Genomic DNA, 18,904 nt, shown 5'->3' on the forward strand with positions numbered 1-18,904 from the left:
TGTTGTTTGTACATTAGTATCATAACTTTCTTACATAAACCAAATATAAAATAAGAAAACAAACAATTACAATAGTGCTCCTATGCACCTTTGGTGCTTGGCCCCCTAATAAAGGATTGTATTTCTAGCGCACCATTTAATCCAATTGCTTTTCACAATATACTCTGAACTGAGAACTAAGATCCTTTATTTACCTTTAATTGCAGAAACAGCCCTTTAAGAGAATACTGACCTACATGAATGTCACATTCTTTATATCCTTCATAACCACAGAGCTTAAAAAGGTCTTGGCCTCCCTGTTTTCCTGATCATTATTAATCCTCTTTCCTCAGAGAAACTCTATTTTTCCCAAGCAATAATGTTCCCTTTCTTCCCCTCTTCACCTACGGGGGCTGAGCTATAATTCCTATAAGCCTCGACCTCATTCACGTCCGATTCAAGTGGCAGTGTCCTCGCTCACAGGCATCTATTGATTAGTTACAGCCTGAATGATTATAGTGAATTGAAGCCCTGATAAGATTATAAATTGGAAACTATATGATGATTTTGCTTAAAGCCTGTAGCATGCATATCTTGATGTGGTTTTACTGGTTGACAGACAGCATTCGTTTATTTCATTTCTAGTTACAAATAAACACGGCTCTGAAATCAGTTCAATTCAGTGATATTTTATGTTTAATACATTTTGAATAAAGACATTGTCGCAAAGCAGCTTTAAAGAAATCCAGGTGTAGATTTAGAGCCCTAGTGAGCCAGTCAGAGGTGACAGTGGCAAGGAAAAACTCCCTGAGAAGACATGAGGAAGAAACAAGACTCCATTCCTTTCTGTGTGACACCGGACAGTGTGTTTATAGAAATAATTACAGTATACAAGGTCAAAGAGTGTTGAAAAGGATGCTTTTCTGAGGATGCTGTGAATAAGAGTCCTAAGATGAGCACAGGACAGTTTTTATGATTACAACAGTAAGTTTTATGTACAAATCTACAGTATTTAGGTGCGATTATCCATTGTAGCAAGGGTGAGACTTGGGTATAAACCATTAGAGCTTGTATTCTGTTGTAAGATATTATAGATGACAGATATTGTCTTTAAACTTTGAGTCATAATCTAGCTATGGACTGAATTAAAAAAAAAAAAAGGTATGCAAACTACAACCCCAGTTCCAAAAAAGTTGGGACACTATAAAACATAAATAAAAACAGAATGTGAAGATTTGCAAATTGTGGAAACCCTATATTTCACTGAAAATAGTACAATGACAACAGATCAAATGTCGAAACTGAGAAATTTTATTGTTTTCTGAAAAATATATGCTCATTTTGAATTTGACGTCAGCAACACATTTCAGAAAAATTGGAACAGGGGCAACAAAAGACTGAAAAAGTTGTGTAATACTAAAAAAACTTATTTAGTTAACTGGCAACAGGTCAGTAACGTGATTGGGTATAAAAACAGCATCCCAGAGAGGCAGAGTCTCTCAGAAGTAAAGATGGGGAGGGGTTCACCGCTCTGTGAAAGACTGTGTGGGCAAACAGTGCTACAGTTGAAGAATAACATTCCTCAATGTAAAACTGCAAAGAATTTGTGGATCACATCATCTATGGTACATAATATCATTAAAAGATTCAGAGAATCTGGAGAAATCTCTGTACACAAGAGACAAGGCTGAAAACTGACATTGGATGCCTGTGATCTTCAGGCCCTCAGGCAACACTGCATTAAAAGCAGACACGTGTCTGTAGTGGAAATCACTGTATGGGCTCAGGAACACTTCAGAAAACCATTGTCTGGGAAAACAGTTCATTACTGCATCCACAAATGCAAGTTAAAACCAGATATAAACAATATCCAGAAACACCGCCACCTTCTCTGAGCCCAAGCTCTTTTATGACGGACTGAGGCGAAGTGGAAAATTGTCCTGAGGTCTGACGACTCAAAAGTAGAAATTATTTTTAGAAATCGTGAACACCACGTCCTCCAGGCTAAAGAGGAGAGGGACCATCCAGCTTGTTATCAGTGCACAGTTCAAAAACCAGCATCTGTGATGGTATGAGGGTGCATTAGTGCATATAACATGTGTAGCTTGTACGTCTGGGAAGGCATCATTAATGCTGAATGATATATACATGTTTCAGAGCAATATACTCTCATCTAGACAAAATCTTTTTCAGTGAAGGCCTTCCTTCTTTCAGCAAGACAATGCCAAACTGCTTTCTGCACATATTAAAACTGCGTGGCTCCATAGTAAAAGAGTCCGGGTGCTAAACTGGCCTGCATGCAGTCCAGACCTGTCTCCCATTTAAATAATTTGGTGCATTATGAAGCGCAAAATACGACAAAGGAGACCCCGAACTGCTGAGCAACTGAAATTGTATATCAAACAAGAATGGGACAGCATTTCCCTTTCAAAACTACAGCAATTGGTCTCTTCAGTTCTCAAACGTTTACAGAGTGTTGTTAAAAGTAGAGGTGATGTACGGTAACACAGTGGTAAACATGCCCCTGTCCCAACTTTTTTGAAACGTGTTGCTGACATCAAATTCAAAATGAGCATATATTTTTCAAAAAACAATAAAATTTTTCAGTTTCAACATTTGATATGTTGTCCTTGTACTATTTTCAATGAAATATAGGGTTTCCATGAATTGCAAAATATTGCATTCTGTTTTTATTTACAGTTTACACAGCGTCACAACTTTTTTGGACTTGGAGTTGCAGTATCATTAATGATTGAGTTTAAATCACACATAAAACCTGCAACAAACAAAAATGTCAGTAGGACAGTTACTCCTATATTCTTTTATTCCTATATTCTATCATTTCTAGGGACAGAGATTAGACAGCTGTTTAATCAAGCTCTCACAGTCAACCCCGATCCATCAAAGAGCACTTCTAATGAAACTGCTGAATGTGGAGGATGTTCATTCTGTCCAAAAGTTTGCTCATCTGCTATCAGCATACTGTATAATTCACACAACAAACATCATACTCACCACACCGGCCATGTTTAAGATATTCTGTGTGTGCTTTTTATTTTTATCATATATCATCATATCTCAGCTGTCCATCAACACATCATGTATCAACTAATGACTGTATCGAAAATTACGGACCAGTGCATAGTCATGATAAGTTTTAAGTCTCTTTGCATGCAATATAAACCCATCACTCATGTTGGCTGAATGTTGAATAAAAACCACCCTCTGATCTCTCTGATCTGATGTCCTGTACTGGTTTTTACTACAGTGGTGCTTGAAAGTTTGTGAACCCTTTAGAATTTTCTATATTTCTGCATAAATATGACCTAAAACATCATCAGATTTTCATGCAAGTCTTAAAAGTAGATAAAGAGAACCCAGTTAAACAAATGAGACAAAAATATTATACTTGGTCATTTATTTATTGAGGAAAATGATCCAATATTACATATCTGTGAGTGGCAAAAGTATGTGAACCTTGGCTTTCAGTATCTGGTGTGACCCTCTTGTGCAGCAATAACTGCAACTAAACGTTTCTGGTAACTGTTGATCAGTCCTGCACACTGGCTTGGAGGAATTTTAGCCCGTTCCTCCGTACAGAACACCTCAACTCTGGGATGTTGGTGGGTTTCCTCACATGAACTGCTCGCTTCAGGTCCTTACACAACATTTCGATTGGATTAAGGTCAGTACTTTGACTTGGCCATTCCAAAACATTAAATTTATTCTTCTCTAACCATTCTTTGGTAGAACAACTTGTGTGCTTAGGGTCGTTGTCTTGCTGCATGACCCACCTTCTCTTGAGATTCAGTTCATGGACAGATGCCCTGATATTTTCCTTTAGAATTCACTGGTATAATTCAGAATTCATTGTTCCATCAATGATGGCAAGCCATGCTGGCCCAGATGAAGCAAAACAGGCCCAAACCATGATACTACCACCACCATGTTTCACAGATGGGATAAGGTTCTTATGCTGGAATGCAGTGTTTTCCTTTCTGCAAACATAACGCTTCCCATTTAAAACAAAAAGTTCCATTTTGGTCTCATCCATCCACAAAACATTTTTCCAATAGCCTTCTGGCTTGTCCACGTGATCTTTAGCAAACTGCAGATGAACAGCAATGTTCTTTTTGGAGAGCAGTGACTTTCTCCTTGCAACCTCGCCATGCACACCATTGTTGTTCAGTGTTCTCCTGATGGTGGACTCAAACATTAACATTAGCCAATTTGAGCAAGGCCTTCAATTGCTTAGAAGTTACCCTGGGGTCCTTTGTGGCCTTTCTGACTATTATATGCCTTGCTCTTGGAGTGATCTTTGTTGGTCGACCACTCCTGGGGAGGGTAACAATGGTATTGAATTTCCTCCATTTGTACACAATCTGTCTGACTGTGGATTGGTGGAGTCCAAACTCTTTAGAGATGGTTTTGTAACCTTTTCCAGCCTGATGAGCATCAACAACGCTTTTTCTGAGGTCTTCAGAAATCTCCTTTGTTCGTGCCATGATGCACTTCCACAAACGTGTTGTGAAGATCAGACTTTGATAGATCCCTGTTCTTTAAATAAAACAGGGTGCTCACCCACACCTGATTGTCATCCCATTGATTGAAAACACCTGACTCTAATTTCACCTTCAAATGAACTGCGAAACCTAGATGTTCACATACTTTTGCCACTCACAGATATGTAATATTGGATCATTTTCTTCAATAAATAACCAAGTATAATATTTTTGTCTCATTTGTTTAACTGGGTTCTCTTTATCTATTTTTAGGACTTGTGTGAAAATCTGATGATGTTTTAGGTCCTATTTATGCAGAAATATAGAAAATTCTAAAGGGTTCACAAACTTTCAAGCACCACTGTACACAGATAGCGGCAGTCTTTTTTTTTCCCCCCGAGTAAACAAATTGTCTTTTTTTAGAGAATCCTTAATATCATTCCTTATCATAGAATGAAAAAAAAAGAAAGAAAAAAACCCACAACGCTGCAAATCTGTGGGGATTGTCAGAAAGAAAACCCAGCACAAAATCCAGATTGGATCAGATCAGAGGATATTTTGGACTGCGTGGCTTGTCAGTTTAAATTGAATCAAAAATAATTGAATAATATTTGGATGACACCAAGGCTGATAGGTACATATCAAATGTGGTGGACTATGAATACTACTGAACGTTTTGTGTGCGTGTGTGTCAGAGTAAAAATGATATCAGCACTCACAGCCCTTGTAGATGTCAGTTGGGATCTGTACGGCAGTGTAGGAGTAGTTGACTTTGTTTTTGAAATTGGGGTCGTCCACAAACTCCAGTGAAATGGACTTCAGTTTTTCCGACTCTTTTTCTTCATTGCTGTCTTCAGACTGCAACGACTGAAACCAAAACACACAACTTTACACAAACATCAATAATGTTCTGATAGCTTCTACAATTCAACGTGTCTTCCTTTAATAACCTCTTTAGATTCTCATGCCTTTCAAACTCGTAACACAATGAGAGAGGATATATCAAAGTGGGCCATAACCACCCAAAATGGCTATCGCTTTCACACTGAACTCCAGGACGCCATTATCCCAGTCAATAACAAACTGCAAAATCATTGCAACAACGGTGTCCCGCTCCACTCCTTTAAGCTGCCACACATAGCATTAATTAGCATTTTAATTCATTTTCTCGAGTCTCAAATCTGCATAGCCTGCTGCGGAAAGCAACTTCAATAACAAAAAAGGTTGAGGCAGCACAAAACTGACCAAATAATTGGATTTCAATAGCAAATCAATTTAACAAATGCCCTCAGTGTACTGCATAATAAGCAACCTGGGCTTCGTGTCCTGTAGTGCATATGCAGCCAAAACCCAAAGAGGAATAATGCGTCGTCCTTTCGCGGTACCTTTTCAATACTGTCCTTTCAAAAATCACCTGCCTAACGTAGAAACTATTGCACATGTAAATACAGGACCAGTCTGAAGTTTGAGCACACCTTCGAATTAAATGTTTTTTCTTTATTTTTATTAATTAAAAGACACTTTTAATTTCTGCTACTACTGGTCGCCTGGCCCCCTCCTCCTCTCCGTTCCTCACCAGGCCGCTCAAGACTGCTGTTGGTGGAATGACCTTCCCATTGAGGTCAGAACTGCTGACTCCCTGACCACCTTCAAGCACAGACTGAAGACTCCATCTTCGGGCTGCACCTCTCTCCTGCTTACCTGCCCACTGCGTAACTGCGTTTCGGTCTAGACCAACCCAGGGTGTATACTCTCTAGCCTGGGGTTAGTCATTTTGAGTTCTCTAATTAGTTGTACTTTATATGGTTGGTTTGTTTCCTTGGCTGTTTGAGTATTGATACTTCAACAGAATATTAAACTAGGTATTGCTGTCACTTGTTCAGTTGGCACTAGAACTTTCTTGTCTAGAAGTTCAGCACTTCGTGTACCTGACTTTTGCACTCGTTGTATGTCGCTCTGGATAAAAGCGTCTGCTAAATGCCATGTAATGTAATGTAACATTTCATGTCTTAAAGTAATGATGGATGTCGTTCCTCTTTACTTAGACTACGTTCAGACTGCACCCTGAAACGACCCATATCCGATTTTTTTGCCCATATGCGACCTGTATCCGATTTGTTATTGACAATCTGAACAACACAGATCCGATTTTTTCACATGCGACCCAGGCCGCTTGGATATGTGGTCCTAAATCCGATGCATATCCGATATTTTCACATGCGACTGCAGTCTGACCGGACAGGTCACATTCATGCGACCTACACGTCATCAACAAGAGACAAACGTCACTATTCTGCGTTGGCTAATCCCGCCTCTTTGGTGGAAAACAACAACATTTGTACAGTTTTCAGAATTTAAATAGACTTTTATAGAATTGATCAAGCTAATGGTGGATTTGGTAGGGACCTGGATGTTGATCTGTTAGCCTGATTAAATAAAACAGTTTCTATAACTGATTTATAACTTAAACCATCCTGTATTACAAGATTATAAGATTGTTCTGGAAATTTCCAGTAATTTGACACCTTCGGTCTCATTAGTCTGCTGTTAATCAGATTATTGTGTGAGTTCCGCCGCCGCCACAAAAACCACATCGCCAGGTCTCGCCTCATCTCCATAGCAAACTGCACTGGTGTTTCTGCACCTTGAGCCAGCGCTGAGAGAAGTTGCAGAATTCAGCTGGCTATAAACAATCTAAATAAATATTTATAAAAATGTAGAAAAAGTTTATTAATATGACGAAATAAATATGTGCAAATTATTAAGCCTGAATTAAGAGTTTGGTAATACAGCGGCCGTATCCCAAATGACTGCCTACTGAAGCTCGAGTGCACTATATAGAGTTTAAAAATCCATTACTTCCTAGTAACATGTAGTGCACTCATATAGAAATTAGAGAGACATTTAGGAGTCAATCCTCGTTACCAGGCTACACGTTTTCAGTTCAGTTCAGAAACAAAAACACACACGAGACCTCACACTTTAACACTAACCAGATAATTAAACAAACAAACAAACAAACAAACAAAAAAGAAATCATTAAACTTGAAGAGTGCGCTTTTTTTTTGTTTACGTATTACGTAGATGTGCTTATTACGTGTCAATTTGCGCATGCGGGACACTTTTGGGTCGTTTTCCGTTCATATTGGAGATCGCATACAAGTCTCATATAATTGGTAATGTGAACGGACTAACAAAAAAATCGGATTTCACAACAAATCGGATATGGGTCGTTTCAGGTTGCAGTCTGAACGTAGTGATAGTTGAGCGCTTCTTGACATAATATGGATTACTACAGTTGTAGTGTTGAATAGGACTATTTACTGCATGTTTATTGTTTATTGTTTGATCTCAAGCCCATTAAGAAGGCAAGAAATTGCACTAATTAACTTTTGACGAAACACACCTGTTAATTGAAAAGCGTTCCAGGTGACTACCTCATGAAGCTGGTTAAGATAATGCCAATAGTGTGCAAAGCGTCATCAAGGTAAACTCTGGCTACACTGAAGAATCTAAAATATGAAACATCCTTCCATTATCCGTAGCCGCTTATCCTGTACAGGGTCGTGGGCAAGCTGGAGCCTACAGTATCCCAGCTGACTACAGGCGAAAGGCGGGGTACACCCTGGACAAGTCGCCGAGTCATCACAGGGCTGACACATAGAGACAACCATTCACACTCACATTCACACCTACGGTCAATTTAGAGCCACCAGTTAACCTAACCTGCATGTCTTTGGACTGTGGGGGAAACCGGAGCACCCGGAGGAAACCCACGCAGACACAGGGAGAACATGCAAACTCCACACAGAAAGGCCCCCGTCAGCCACTGGGCTCGATCCCAGAATCTTCTTGCTGTGAGGCGACAGTGCTAACCACTACACCACCATTTCTCAAAATCAGTATTGGATTTTTGTATGAAAATTATGGTAGCTTATATTCTGTTCTATGTTTGGTGTAACTTGATAAGAAGAAGTACAACCTGAAGGTGTATAGAATGTTAGTATTGTGTAGATGTACCTGGCATCATACACTATATGACCAAAAGTATGTGGGCACCATATGTGTTTACGGAATGTCCCATTTCAAAATCATGGCCATTAATGTGGAGTTTGTCCTCCTTTGCTATAAGAATAGCCTCCACTCTTCTGGGAAGGCTTTCCACTAGATTTTGGAGTGTGGCTGTGGGGGTTTGTGCTCATTCAGCTACATGAGGTCAGGCACTGATGTTGAGCAAGAAGGCATCATTCGTAGTCACCGTTCCAGTTCATTCCAAAGGTATAAAATGGGTTGAGGTCAGGGATCTGTGCAGGACACTTGAGCTCTTTCACCCGACTCTTGGCAAACCATGTCTTCATGGACCTTGCTTTGTGCGCAGGAGCATTGTCATACTGGAACATGTTTGGGCCCTTCCCTTTAGTCCCCGTAAGAGGGGATTCTTAATGCTACAGCATCTAAAGACATGATAGACAATTGTGTGCTTCCAACTTTGTGGCAACGGTTTGGAAAAGGCGCACATATGGGTGTATCCACATACTTTTGGCTCTGTAGTGTATAATATGAAAAAGGTTAAGTGTGCAGTGCTCTGTTCTGCCTCTTCTTTTTTGCCTCTCTCTCTCAAGTGTGTATGTGTTTAATATGCATTCAGGGAAGTAAAAGCTTATTGAACGCTAAATAGGCCAGGATGCGGCATACAAGCTGTATGTATGATAAACTGAAATGCCTGAAAAGCATCTATACTCGTACGTTTCCCTTGCTATGGTTTATACATTCAGCCATTCCTCCACAGTTTTCAGATAAACACAAAGAACCTGGCAAACAGGCAATAACTCTCTCTCTCTCTCTCTCTCTCTCTCTCTCTCTCTCTCTCACACACACACACACACACACACCATTTCTCTCTAAATACATACATCAGTGTATGCCTTGTGAATCGATATGGCTCGCATAGAAATAGTACGAATTAACAGATGCTTTATAATGGCTTCCTTTGACAGAAGGCAGAATTCATCTGTGGAAAACACAGCACTTCATATTCCCATACACATCAACAAAATTGTTCTTATTAATGAATGACCAGCTAACCCTAATCCCTCTTTAATAATAATAATAATAATAATAATAATAATAATAATAGAGGTCTCAAAAGTAGCTGGTCGGCGGCAGCAAACTGTCGTCTGTAGTAGGATTTGCCACCGTCTATTTTTCACTGAGTAACAAAAAATATTTTTGTTTACATATCTGTACAAAACTGAGCAGTGTGCGATGTGAAACGAAGTTTTATTCAACTAAATAATGGCCAAATACTAACACGTCCATCGGAAGTAGAGGCAGCTGTTATGCTGCCGTGTGCTGTAACTAAGATGTAATCTGATTGTTAACAATGTTTCGTGTACTGTGATGGAGTCACGCTACCGTATGGCTAGAAATGGTGACTAAGAAGCGGCGCGGCATGTTAGATGCCTGGTTTTCAAAAAGGCCTCAAATCACAGGCAAGTCTGTAATTTTAGCCATCACTTTTGAACCTCCTTAATATAAAGGGGATATCACATGCTATATATATATATAAGCATGTGATAGCCCCTTTATATTAAGGAGGTTCAAAAGTTCTACTAAAATTTTTCGTATTGATTACCATCACTTCAGACTCTATTTTGCTGTTTACAATAAACTGGAAATTCCTCCCCAAACGCTTTGAAACTGTCTCAGATAAACCCAGTTTCCATTTTTCTCGCCTATGGTTCACGGTGAAGGGCTTTGGCCTTTTTAATTGTACCCTTCTATTCTCTGCCTCGTACCCTTTTATTCCCCGAAACTTTGAGACCACTGATGATGATGATGATGATGGGGTGTCATGGCGGTGTAGTGGTTAGCGCTGTCGCCTCACAGCAAGAAGGTTCTGTGTGGGTTTCCTCCGGGTGCTCCGGTTTCCCCCACAGTCCAAAGACATGCAGGTTCGGCTAATTGGTGGCTCTAAATTGACCGTAGGTGTGAATGTGAGTGTGAATGGTTGTGTGTCTCTATGTGTCAGCCCTGCGATGATCTGACGACTTGTCCAGGGTGTACCCCGCCTCTCGCCCGTAGTCAGCTGGGATAGGCTCCAGCTTGCCCCTGACCCTGCACAGGATAAGCGGATAATGGATGGATGGATAATAATAATACCAGGAGATGACAGGGTCACGGAGAAGGAGGATGAGAAGGAAGATAAATCTTCACCTTTGAAATTTGAAATAAAGTGGATTTGGGAAATGAATAAAGTGAAGGTTATTCCAATTGTTGTTGGAGCTCTTGGTGTGGTTACAAAAAAGATCCAAAAATTGGTTCTCAAAGATTGGTGTTGAAATTCGAACTGAGTTGCTGCAAAAGACTGCACTCTTGGGAACAGCCGGAATTTTAAGAAGAGCACTTCAAATGTAGTAAGGAGTATGACCTGCAGGACCCTTGGTCATTTGTTATGACCCGCTCCTGTATGTTAATTCTGACGGCAAAAGATCAGTCTGAGTTTGAAGAAATAATAATCATAATAAATTGCATTTATATAGTGCTATACATGTACAGTACACTCTGTAACGCTTTACAATTCAAAATAATGCAAACAAACAATAATTATACTTCAAGTCAAAAAATCATGACACAATAAAAATAATTTTTTTAAAAAATCAATCAATAAACAAGTCAGAATCTAAGAAGCATAAACTGATTTAAATAGGAAGCTTTTCAATTGTTTCTTGAAGTTGTTAATGTTTACACATGAACTAAGTTCTCTTGGCAAGGTATTGCATAACTTGGGACCTGCGCAGGCTAGCGTTCTTCCACCAAATCAACTTCTTTTGATAAGAACCACCAAATCATTGTTGTCTTTTAGCAAGTGTATACACTCGGTCACACTCTAAAGGGGTGTTCACACGGCAACTTTTACTCCGGTGTAGCACCGGGGCTGCCCCGGTAGAGCGTTCACACGGTACAAAGTTATAGCGGTGTAGCCCCTGAAAGCTGCTTAAACCGGTGCAAATCTAACCCTGCTTGGGAGGTGGTTTAAGAAATTTACTCCGGAGTAAATGCTAGTTTGCGGGGCAGCACTGATATAAAATGGGACGTCTGAACGCTACGGGGTAGACTCGCTACGCGTGAGGAGAGTTGATTACATACGGGCATTGTATAATTTGCATCCTGGTATTTTGCGCTTCCAAAATGGCAAATATCAACAACAACAGAACTGTGTGTCTTCCAGTGTTGCCAGATTGGGCGGTTTTAAGTGCATTTTGGCGGATTTGAACATATTTTGGGCTGGAAAACGTCAGCAGTATCTGGCAACACTGGTGTCTTCATCCACGTTGTTTTCCCGGCGCTTGGTGATGCCATGACAACCGGGAAAAGGAAGTACATTTTCACGCATGCGCATATTTCATTTCCGCATTATTACTATCGTACAGCACGGTCACAAAAACTGCCGTGTGAACGCAAGTGGGGCTGCACCGGTGCTAACGCGCTTCTCTCTAGTAAGCAGGTTTGTGACGTGTGAACGCTCCACAAAATTTACACCGGTGTAAGATATATCGCAACAAAATACATCGGTGCAGCATCGATGCAAATATGTGCCGTGTGAACACCCCTTAAGACAGAGAGAGAGAGAGAGAGATGCCCCATGCAGTGATAGAGAGGCATGGGTTAATAGCATTTGAAATGTAAAAAAAAAAAAACTGTTTACTTTTCCCAAAATCAAATTCAAACCTCCTTCCTAGTGCAAGAATTGATTTATGGCCTGTCTTTAATTGTCGATTAAAATGCAATTACAAGCTGCTGTTCAGATGAACAGAGAGAGAGAGAGAGTTCCGCTGAAACCTCCTTGAATGTCAATATGATAAACACACCTAGACACCGAGACACATAGACACACACACATGAGAAACAGAGCCAGAAAAGATGCTATCAGTATATGAAGAAGAAGAAGAAGCCCAGTGAAATTCATCCTCTGCATTTAACCCATCTGAAGCAGTGAACACACACACAAGTAAGCAATGAGTGCACACACACACACACACACACACACACACACACACACACACACACGCACACCCAGAGCAGTGGGCAGCTATACTACAACACCTGGGGAGCAGTTGGGGTTAGGTGCCTTCCTCAAGGGCACTTCAGCCCAAGGCCGCCCCATGTTACTCTAACCTGCATGTCTTTGGACTGTGGAGGAAACCCACGCAGACACGGGGAGAACATGCAAACTCCACACAGAAAGGCCCCCATTGCATCGGATCGGATCCCGCCACGGGGCTCGAACCCAGAACCTTCCTGCTGTGAGACGACAGTGCTAACCACGACACCACCATGCCACCCAATATGTTTTGCCAATATGAATCCAATTACACAGAATTACAGAGAACTTGCCCAGTCATTTCGTATTACTATTTTACATGAGCTTAAATTCGGGCGGCACGGTGGTGTAGTGGTTAGCACTGTCGCCTCACAGCAAGAAGGTCCGGGTTCGAGCCCAGCCACCAGCGAGGGCCTTTCTGTGTGGAGTTTGCATGTTCTCCCTGTGTCTGCGTGGGTTTCCTCCGGGTGCTCCGGTTTCCCCTACAGTCCAAAGACATGCAGGTTAGGCTAACTGGTGGCCTGTAGGTGTGAATGTGAGTGTGAATGGTTGTTTGTCTCTATGTATCAGCCCTGCAATGATCTGGTGACTTGTCCAGGGTGTACCCCGCCTCTCGCCCATAGTCAGCTGGGATAGGTTCCAGCTTGCCCGCGACCCTGCACAGGATAAGCGGCTACAGATAATGGATGGATGGATGAGCTTGAATTCTTAGCATGCTATGCACAGAATGCGTATATAAATGAACTTCGCGCTTTCACATAAATATGGTTCTGAGCAACACAAGCCAGCATTTTCACCTGCACTTATCATTTACTCAGACAGAGCGTCTGCGCTTTACTGTTTCAGCAGGCTGAATCCACTTAGCTGCATTATCAACTCAGCCTTTTCTGCTCGCTCAGCTGTAAATCCCACCAATCAATATCGCTGAGCCATGTGAAAACTGCCTCGATCTGCAGCGCCTCACTCCTGTCTGAGCTAAAAGCCTTGACGCTGTCTATCACACAGATGTTTACGCTCATTTAAACACAAATGTTCTCTGAATCAGTTATAACCAATGTATAACTACTTCACTGCATTGAATACCAACTGAAAAACTGACGTAAAATTCCCCACGGAGCATAAAATTTGCCTCTTGGCATATGATTTGTCCACATTTGTGGCTATTTTGGAAACAATAAAGCTGATTGGCTTCAAAATGTCCTCGCTTCTCGAGAAGACCGGGTAAGTGTCCTTTATTTGTTTATTTTTCAGCCTGACTGTCATCCCGTCGAGAGTGTCCTCCCCCCCACACACACACCCCTTATAGTAGAGCCCAATTATAATTAACCAAGGCAGCTTCTAATTAGGAGCTAAAAATCCACACAGGAAAGACTGATTGGTTCATTTTCTCCAGCCATACACCACCTGTTTTGCTCAATTCATTACCCAATTTGTTAATTTTATCTCCTCGTTTTCCAGGTTTAATTAAAGGTTGCGGGGCCAAGAATGACATTTTGAAGACTCTTTCAGTCCCGTCTTTATCTTTCAGGGGTGTACCTTAATCACAAGCCTCACTTATGTGCTCTCCTCATGCCCACTAAAGGTGTGTGTGTGTGTGTGTATGGAGAATTTGGGATGAAGCTTTGCTGCATGTACAGCGTCTTGCAAAAGTATTCATCCCCCTTGGTGTTTGTCCTGTTTTGTCGCATTACAAGCTGGAATTAAAATGGAATTTTGGAGGGTTAGCACCATTTGATTTACACAACATGCCGACCACTTTAAAGGTGCACATTGTTGTTTTATTGTGACACAAACAATAATTAAGATGAAAAAACAGAAATCTGGAGTGTGCATAAGTATTCACCCCCTTTCGTATGAAACCCCTAAATAAGAGCTGGTCCAACCAATTCACTTCATAAGTCACATAATTAGTTGATTAAGATCCACCTGTGTGCAATCAAAGTGTCACATGATCTGTCACATGATGTCTGTAGAAATGAACCTGTTCTGGAAGGACCCTGACTCTGCAACACTACTAAGCAAGTAACATGAAAACCAAGGAGCTTCCAAACAGGTCAGAGACAAAGTTGTGGAGAAGTATAGATCAGGGTTGGGTTATAAAAAATATCCAAAACTTTGAATATCCCAGGGAGCACCATTAAATCCATTATAGCAAAATGGAAAGAATATGGCACCACTACAAACCTGACAAGAGAAGGCCGCCCACCAAAACTCACAGACCGGGCAAGGAGGGCATTAATCAGAGATGCAACAAAGACACCTATGATAATGCTGAGGGAGCTGCAAAGATCCACAGCGAAGATGGGAGTATCTGTCCATAGGACCACTTTAAGCCGTACACTCCACAGAGCGGGGCTTTATGGAAGAGTGGCCAGAAAAGAAGTCATTGCTTAAAAATCACATTTGGAGTTTGCCCAACAGCATGTGGCAGACTCCCCAAACACATGGAAGAAGATTCTCTGGTCAAATGAGACTAAAATTGAACTTTTTGGCCATCATGGGAAATGCCATGTGTGGCACAAACCCAACACCCTGAGAACATCATTCCTACAGTGAAGTATGGTGGTGGCAGCATCATGCTGTGGGGAAGTTTTTCATCTGCAGGGACAGGAAAGCTGGTCAGGATTGAAGGAAAGATGGATGGCACTAAATACAGGGCAATTCTGGAGGAAAATCTGTTTGAGTTGGCCAGAGGTTTGACACTGGGACGAAGGTTCATGTTCCAGCAGGACAATGACCCTAAACATACTGCTAAAGCTACACTGGAGTGGCTTAAAGGGAAACATTTAAATGTCTTGGACTGGCCTCGTCAAAGCCCAGACCTCAATCTAATTGAGAATTTGTGGCATAATTTGAAGATTGCTGTACACCAATGCAACCCATCTAACTTAGGGCGGCACGGTGGTGTAGTGGTTAGCACGGTCGCCTCACAGCAAGAAGGTTCTGGGTTCAAACCCAGTGGCCGGCGAGAGCCTTTCTGTGTGGAGTTTGCATGTTCTCCCCATGTCTACGTGGGTTTCCTCCAGGTGCTCTGGTTTCCCCCACAGTCCAAAGACATGCAGTTAGGTTAACATGGGGCTGCCTTGGGCTGAAGTGCCCTTGAGCAAGGTACCGAACCCCTGACTGCTCCCTGGGCACTCTAGTGTGGCTGCCCACTGCTCTGTGTGTGTGTGCGCGTGTTCACCGCTTCAGATGGGTTAAATGTGGAGAATGAATTTCACTGTGCTTGAAGTGTGCATGTGACAAATAAAGGTTTCTTCTTTTCTTTTTCTTCTTAACTTGGAGTTGGAGCAGTTTTCATCTCATCTCATTATCTCTAGCCGCTTTATCCTGTTCTACAGGGTCGCAGGCAAGCTGGAGCCTATCCCAGCTGACTACGGGCGAAAGGCGGGGTACACCCTGGACAAGTCGTCAGGTCATCACAGGGCTGACACATAGACACAGACAACCATTCACACTCACATTCACACCTACGGTCAATTTAGAGTCACCAGTTAACCTAACCTGCATGTCTTTGGACTGTGGGGGAAACCGGAGCACCCAGAGGAAACCCACGCGGACACGGGGAGAACATGCAAACTCCACACAGAAAGGCCCTCGCCGGCCACGGGGCTCGAACCTGGACCTTCTTGCTGTGAGGCAACAGCGCTAACCACTACACCACCGTGCCGCCTTGGAGCAGTTTTGCCTTGAGGAATGGGCAAAAATCCCAGTGGCTAGATGTGCTAAGCTAATAGAGATATACCCCAAAAGACTTGCAGCTGTAATTGCAGCAAAAGGTGGCTCTATAAAGTATTAACTTTGGGGAGGTGAATACTTATGCACACTCCAGATTTCTGTTTATTCATTTTAATTATTGTTTGTGTCACAGTAAAAAAAAACAATGTGCACCTTTAAAGTGGTCGGCATGTTGTGTAAATCAAATGGTGCTAACCCTCCAAAAATCCATTTTAATTCCAGCTTGTAATGCGACAAAACAGGACAAACACCAAGGGGGATGAATACTTTTGCAAGGCACTGTACAACCAGAAACTGTTCCCACACTACATGATAACCTGAACAGAAGTGTGTATACACTGCCTATCAAACGTCTGGCTATAACTTTGTAATGTTTGATTTTCATCGACCCAAAACACATCTCAAAGCTTGACAAGAGAAAAGATATCTGCCGAGGAAGGAGACAGACAGTCGAGCTTATCTGAGAAGAACTGGATCTAAGGTTTCTGGGGGGTGCACCATGAGCTTTGGGAAGTCCAGTCCCTCTCTGAAAACCGTCCGACAGTGTATATGCTGTAGCCCTTTTCACATATGAAATCCGTTAATGTATGAGGCCAAAACAACACGGAATAGACAACAAATTTTCATCTCATCAAACCGTCCAGTGTGCTCTCATGCCCTTTGGATGGGGACATTATCATCCTGAAAGAGACCACTACCATCACGACAGAGATATGGGGAGACGTGGGGAAGTCATGGCGTAATGGTTAGAGAAGCAGCTTTGGGACCAAAAGGTCACTGGCTCAATTCCCTGGACCAGCAGGAAAGGCTGAAGTGCCCTTGAGCAATGCACTTAACCCCTAACTGCTCCCTAGGCTGCTCTGGGTAAGTTGTACAGTATGTCGCTCTGGATAAGAGCATCTGCTAAATGCCTGTAATATAACGTTTTGTCATAGGATGTTGTGATTCAATACCTTAAAAAGACAGGATTGCCAGGTAGAACCTTATAGTAGGCATTTTAGACACTGTGAAAATTGTGCATGCAGACGCACATCTAAATTTCCAAATCTGTCATTGCTTAACTCTTGAATATTTTCTATCGCGTATACTGTCATTAAAAATCGCATAATTTCTGCTTTCCAAAGAAATGTATCTCATTAAAATCTGTTCAGTACTTTGGGAGTAACAGCAGGTTGAAGTTGGTACAACAGAGTCCACTTTCTGCTCACGTGACGTTGGGAAACTGCCGGTGCTTTTTGAGTCACAAGAAAGTGGTCAGACGCTTTCTCTCTCTCTCTCTCTCTCTCTCTCTCTCTCTTCTGATCAGTTTTCGATTGGATTACTCATGAATATCAATCAGATAACTTTTATAGGGATGTTCTCAAGCTCTCACTGCTTCTGATGAAGTATTCAACAACATTTTCTGTCAGGTAGTTTTGATTTTATGATTCACGGGAGACTTTGAAGTGAGTTTCCATAGCTTTACCTACTTATTTTTTCAAATCAAACTGATTCATGTATATAAATAACTATTTTAGAATATAACTGTAGTTGTTTTGATGAAAAATACTGAGATCTTTGTGGTTGGGATGATATTTTATAAAACCAGAAGTCAGAAACGCGAGTGTCAATTTCAATTCAATTAAATGAAATTGTTTACTGGATGTGGATCATAGTTTTTTCGAGGTTCGCCTTGAAAGCTGTGAATATTATCATTTATATTCTTTCATATAAACACTAGTAAGGCCCTACTTTTGAGAAATACAAAGGCCTACAGAGCACAAAGATGGTATGAGAAATAATCTTTTATTACTTTTTTTATTTTGATAGAGAACGGTAGATGTGAATGACATTCAATGCTTATTTATGCATATTTTATAATTAACACTGATTTATCCTTCTTTGCAATGTATAAATGAGAGTTAAGATCAGCTTTATATTGCACAAATAAAGCCATTTGGTGAAACTTCGAAGAAGAGAGTGTACCGATTTAATGTTTTTACCGAATTAGCATAATTATTACTAATTAAATACTAATTTGAATAATTTGTTTTTACTCATTTTTGAAACTTTGTATTCGGTATACAACCATCTATGTGCCTGCCAATTTCCATGTAAACATCTTAAAAAAAAATTTAAAAAAAGTTAAGAAAAAAACATTTGATCTCACTGGTTAATGAGGCCCATTTTGGACCATGTGATCCTCAGACAGAATATTACAGCAGCTTTCTAAAAATTAAGCCGTTTTTTCAATCTCTGATTTGTAATATCTCAAGAACGGATAAACATATTTTAATTCTGTAAAAAGTATGTTGTTCAGCATCTCATCTGATCTGATCTGATCTCATCTCATTATCTCTAGCCGCTTTATCCTGTTCTATAGGGTCGCAGGCGAGCTGGAGCCTATCCCAGCTGACTACGGGCGAAAGGTGGGGTACACCCTGGACAAGTCGCCAGGTCATCACAGGGCTGACACATAGACACAGACGGCCATTCACACTCACATTCACACCTACGGTCAATTTAGAGTCACCAGTTAACCTAACCTGCATGTCTTTGGACTGTGGGGGAAACCGGAGCACCCGGAGGAAACCCACGCGGA

General features: G+C 41.3%; 1 protein-coding gene across 1 annotated transcript in view; it reads right to left on the reverse strand.

Annotated features, from left to right (window-relative positions):
• cacna2d2a (calcium channel, voltage-dependent, alpha 2/delta subunit 2a) overlaps window positions 1-18,904 on the reverse strand; it is a 697,573-nt gene that overhangs the window by 257,979 nt on the left and 420,690 nt on the right. Inside the window, exon 6 of the mRNA XM_060919306.1 lies at window positions 5,201-5,348. Coding sequence (XP_060775289.1) covers window positions 5,201-5,348 — 148 coding nt within the window. The remainder of the gene's footprint in view (window positions 1-5,200; window positions 5,349-18,904) is intronic.

The sequence above is a fragment of the Neoarius graeffei genome, chromosome 4, assembly GCF_027579695.1.
Source record: "Neoarius graeffei isolate fNeoGra1 chromosome 4, fNeoGra1.pri, whole genome shotgun sequence".
NCBI lineage: Eukaryota > Metazoa > Chordata > Actinopteri > Siluriformes > Ariidae > Neoarius > Neoarius graeffei.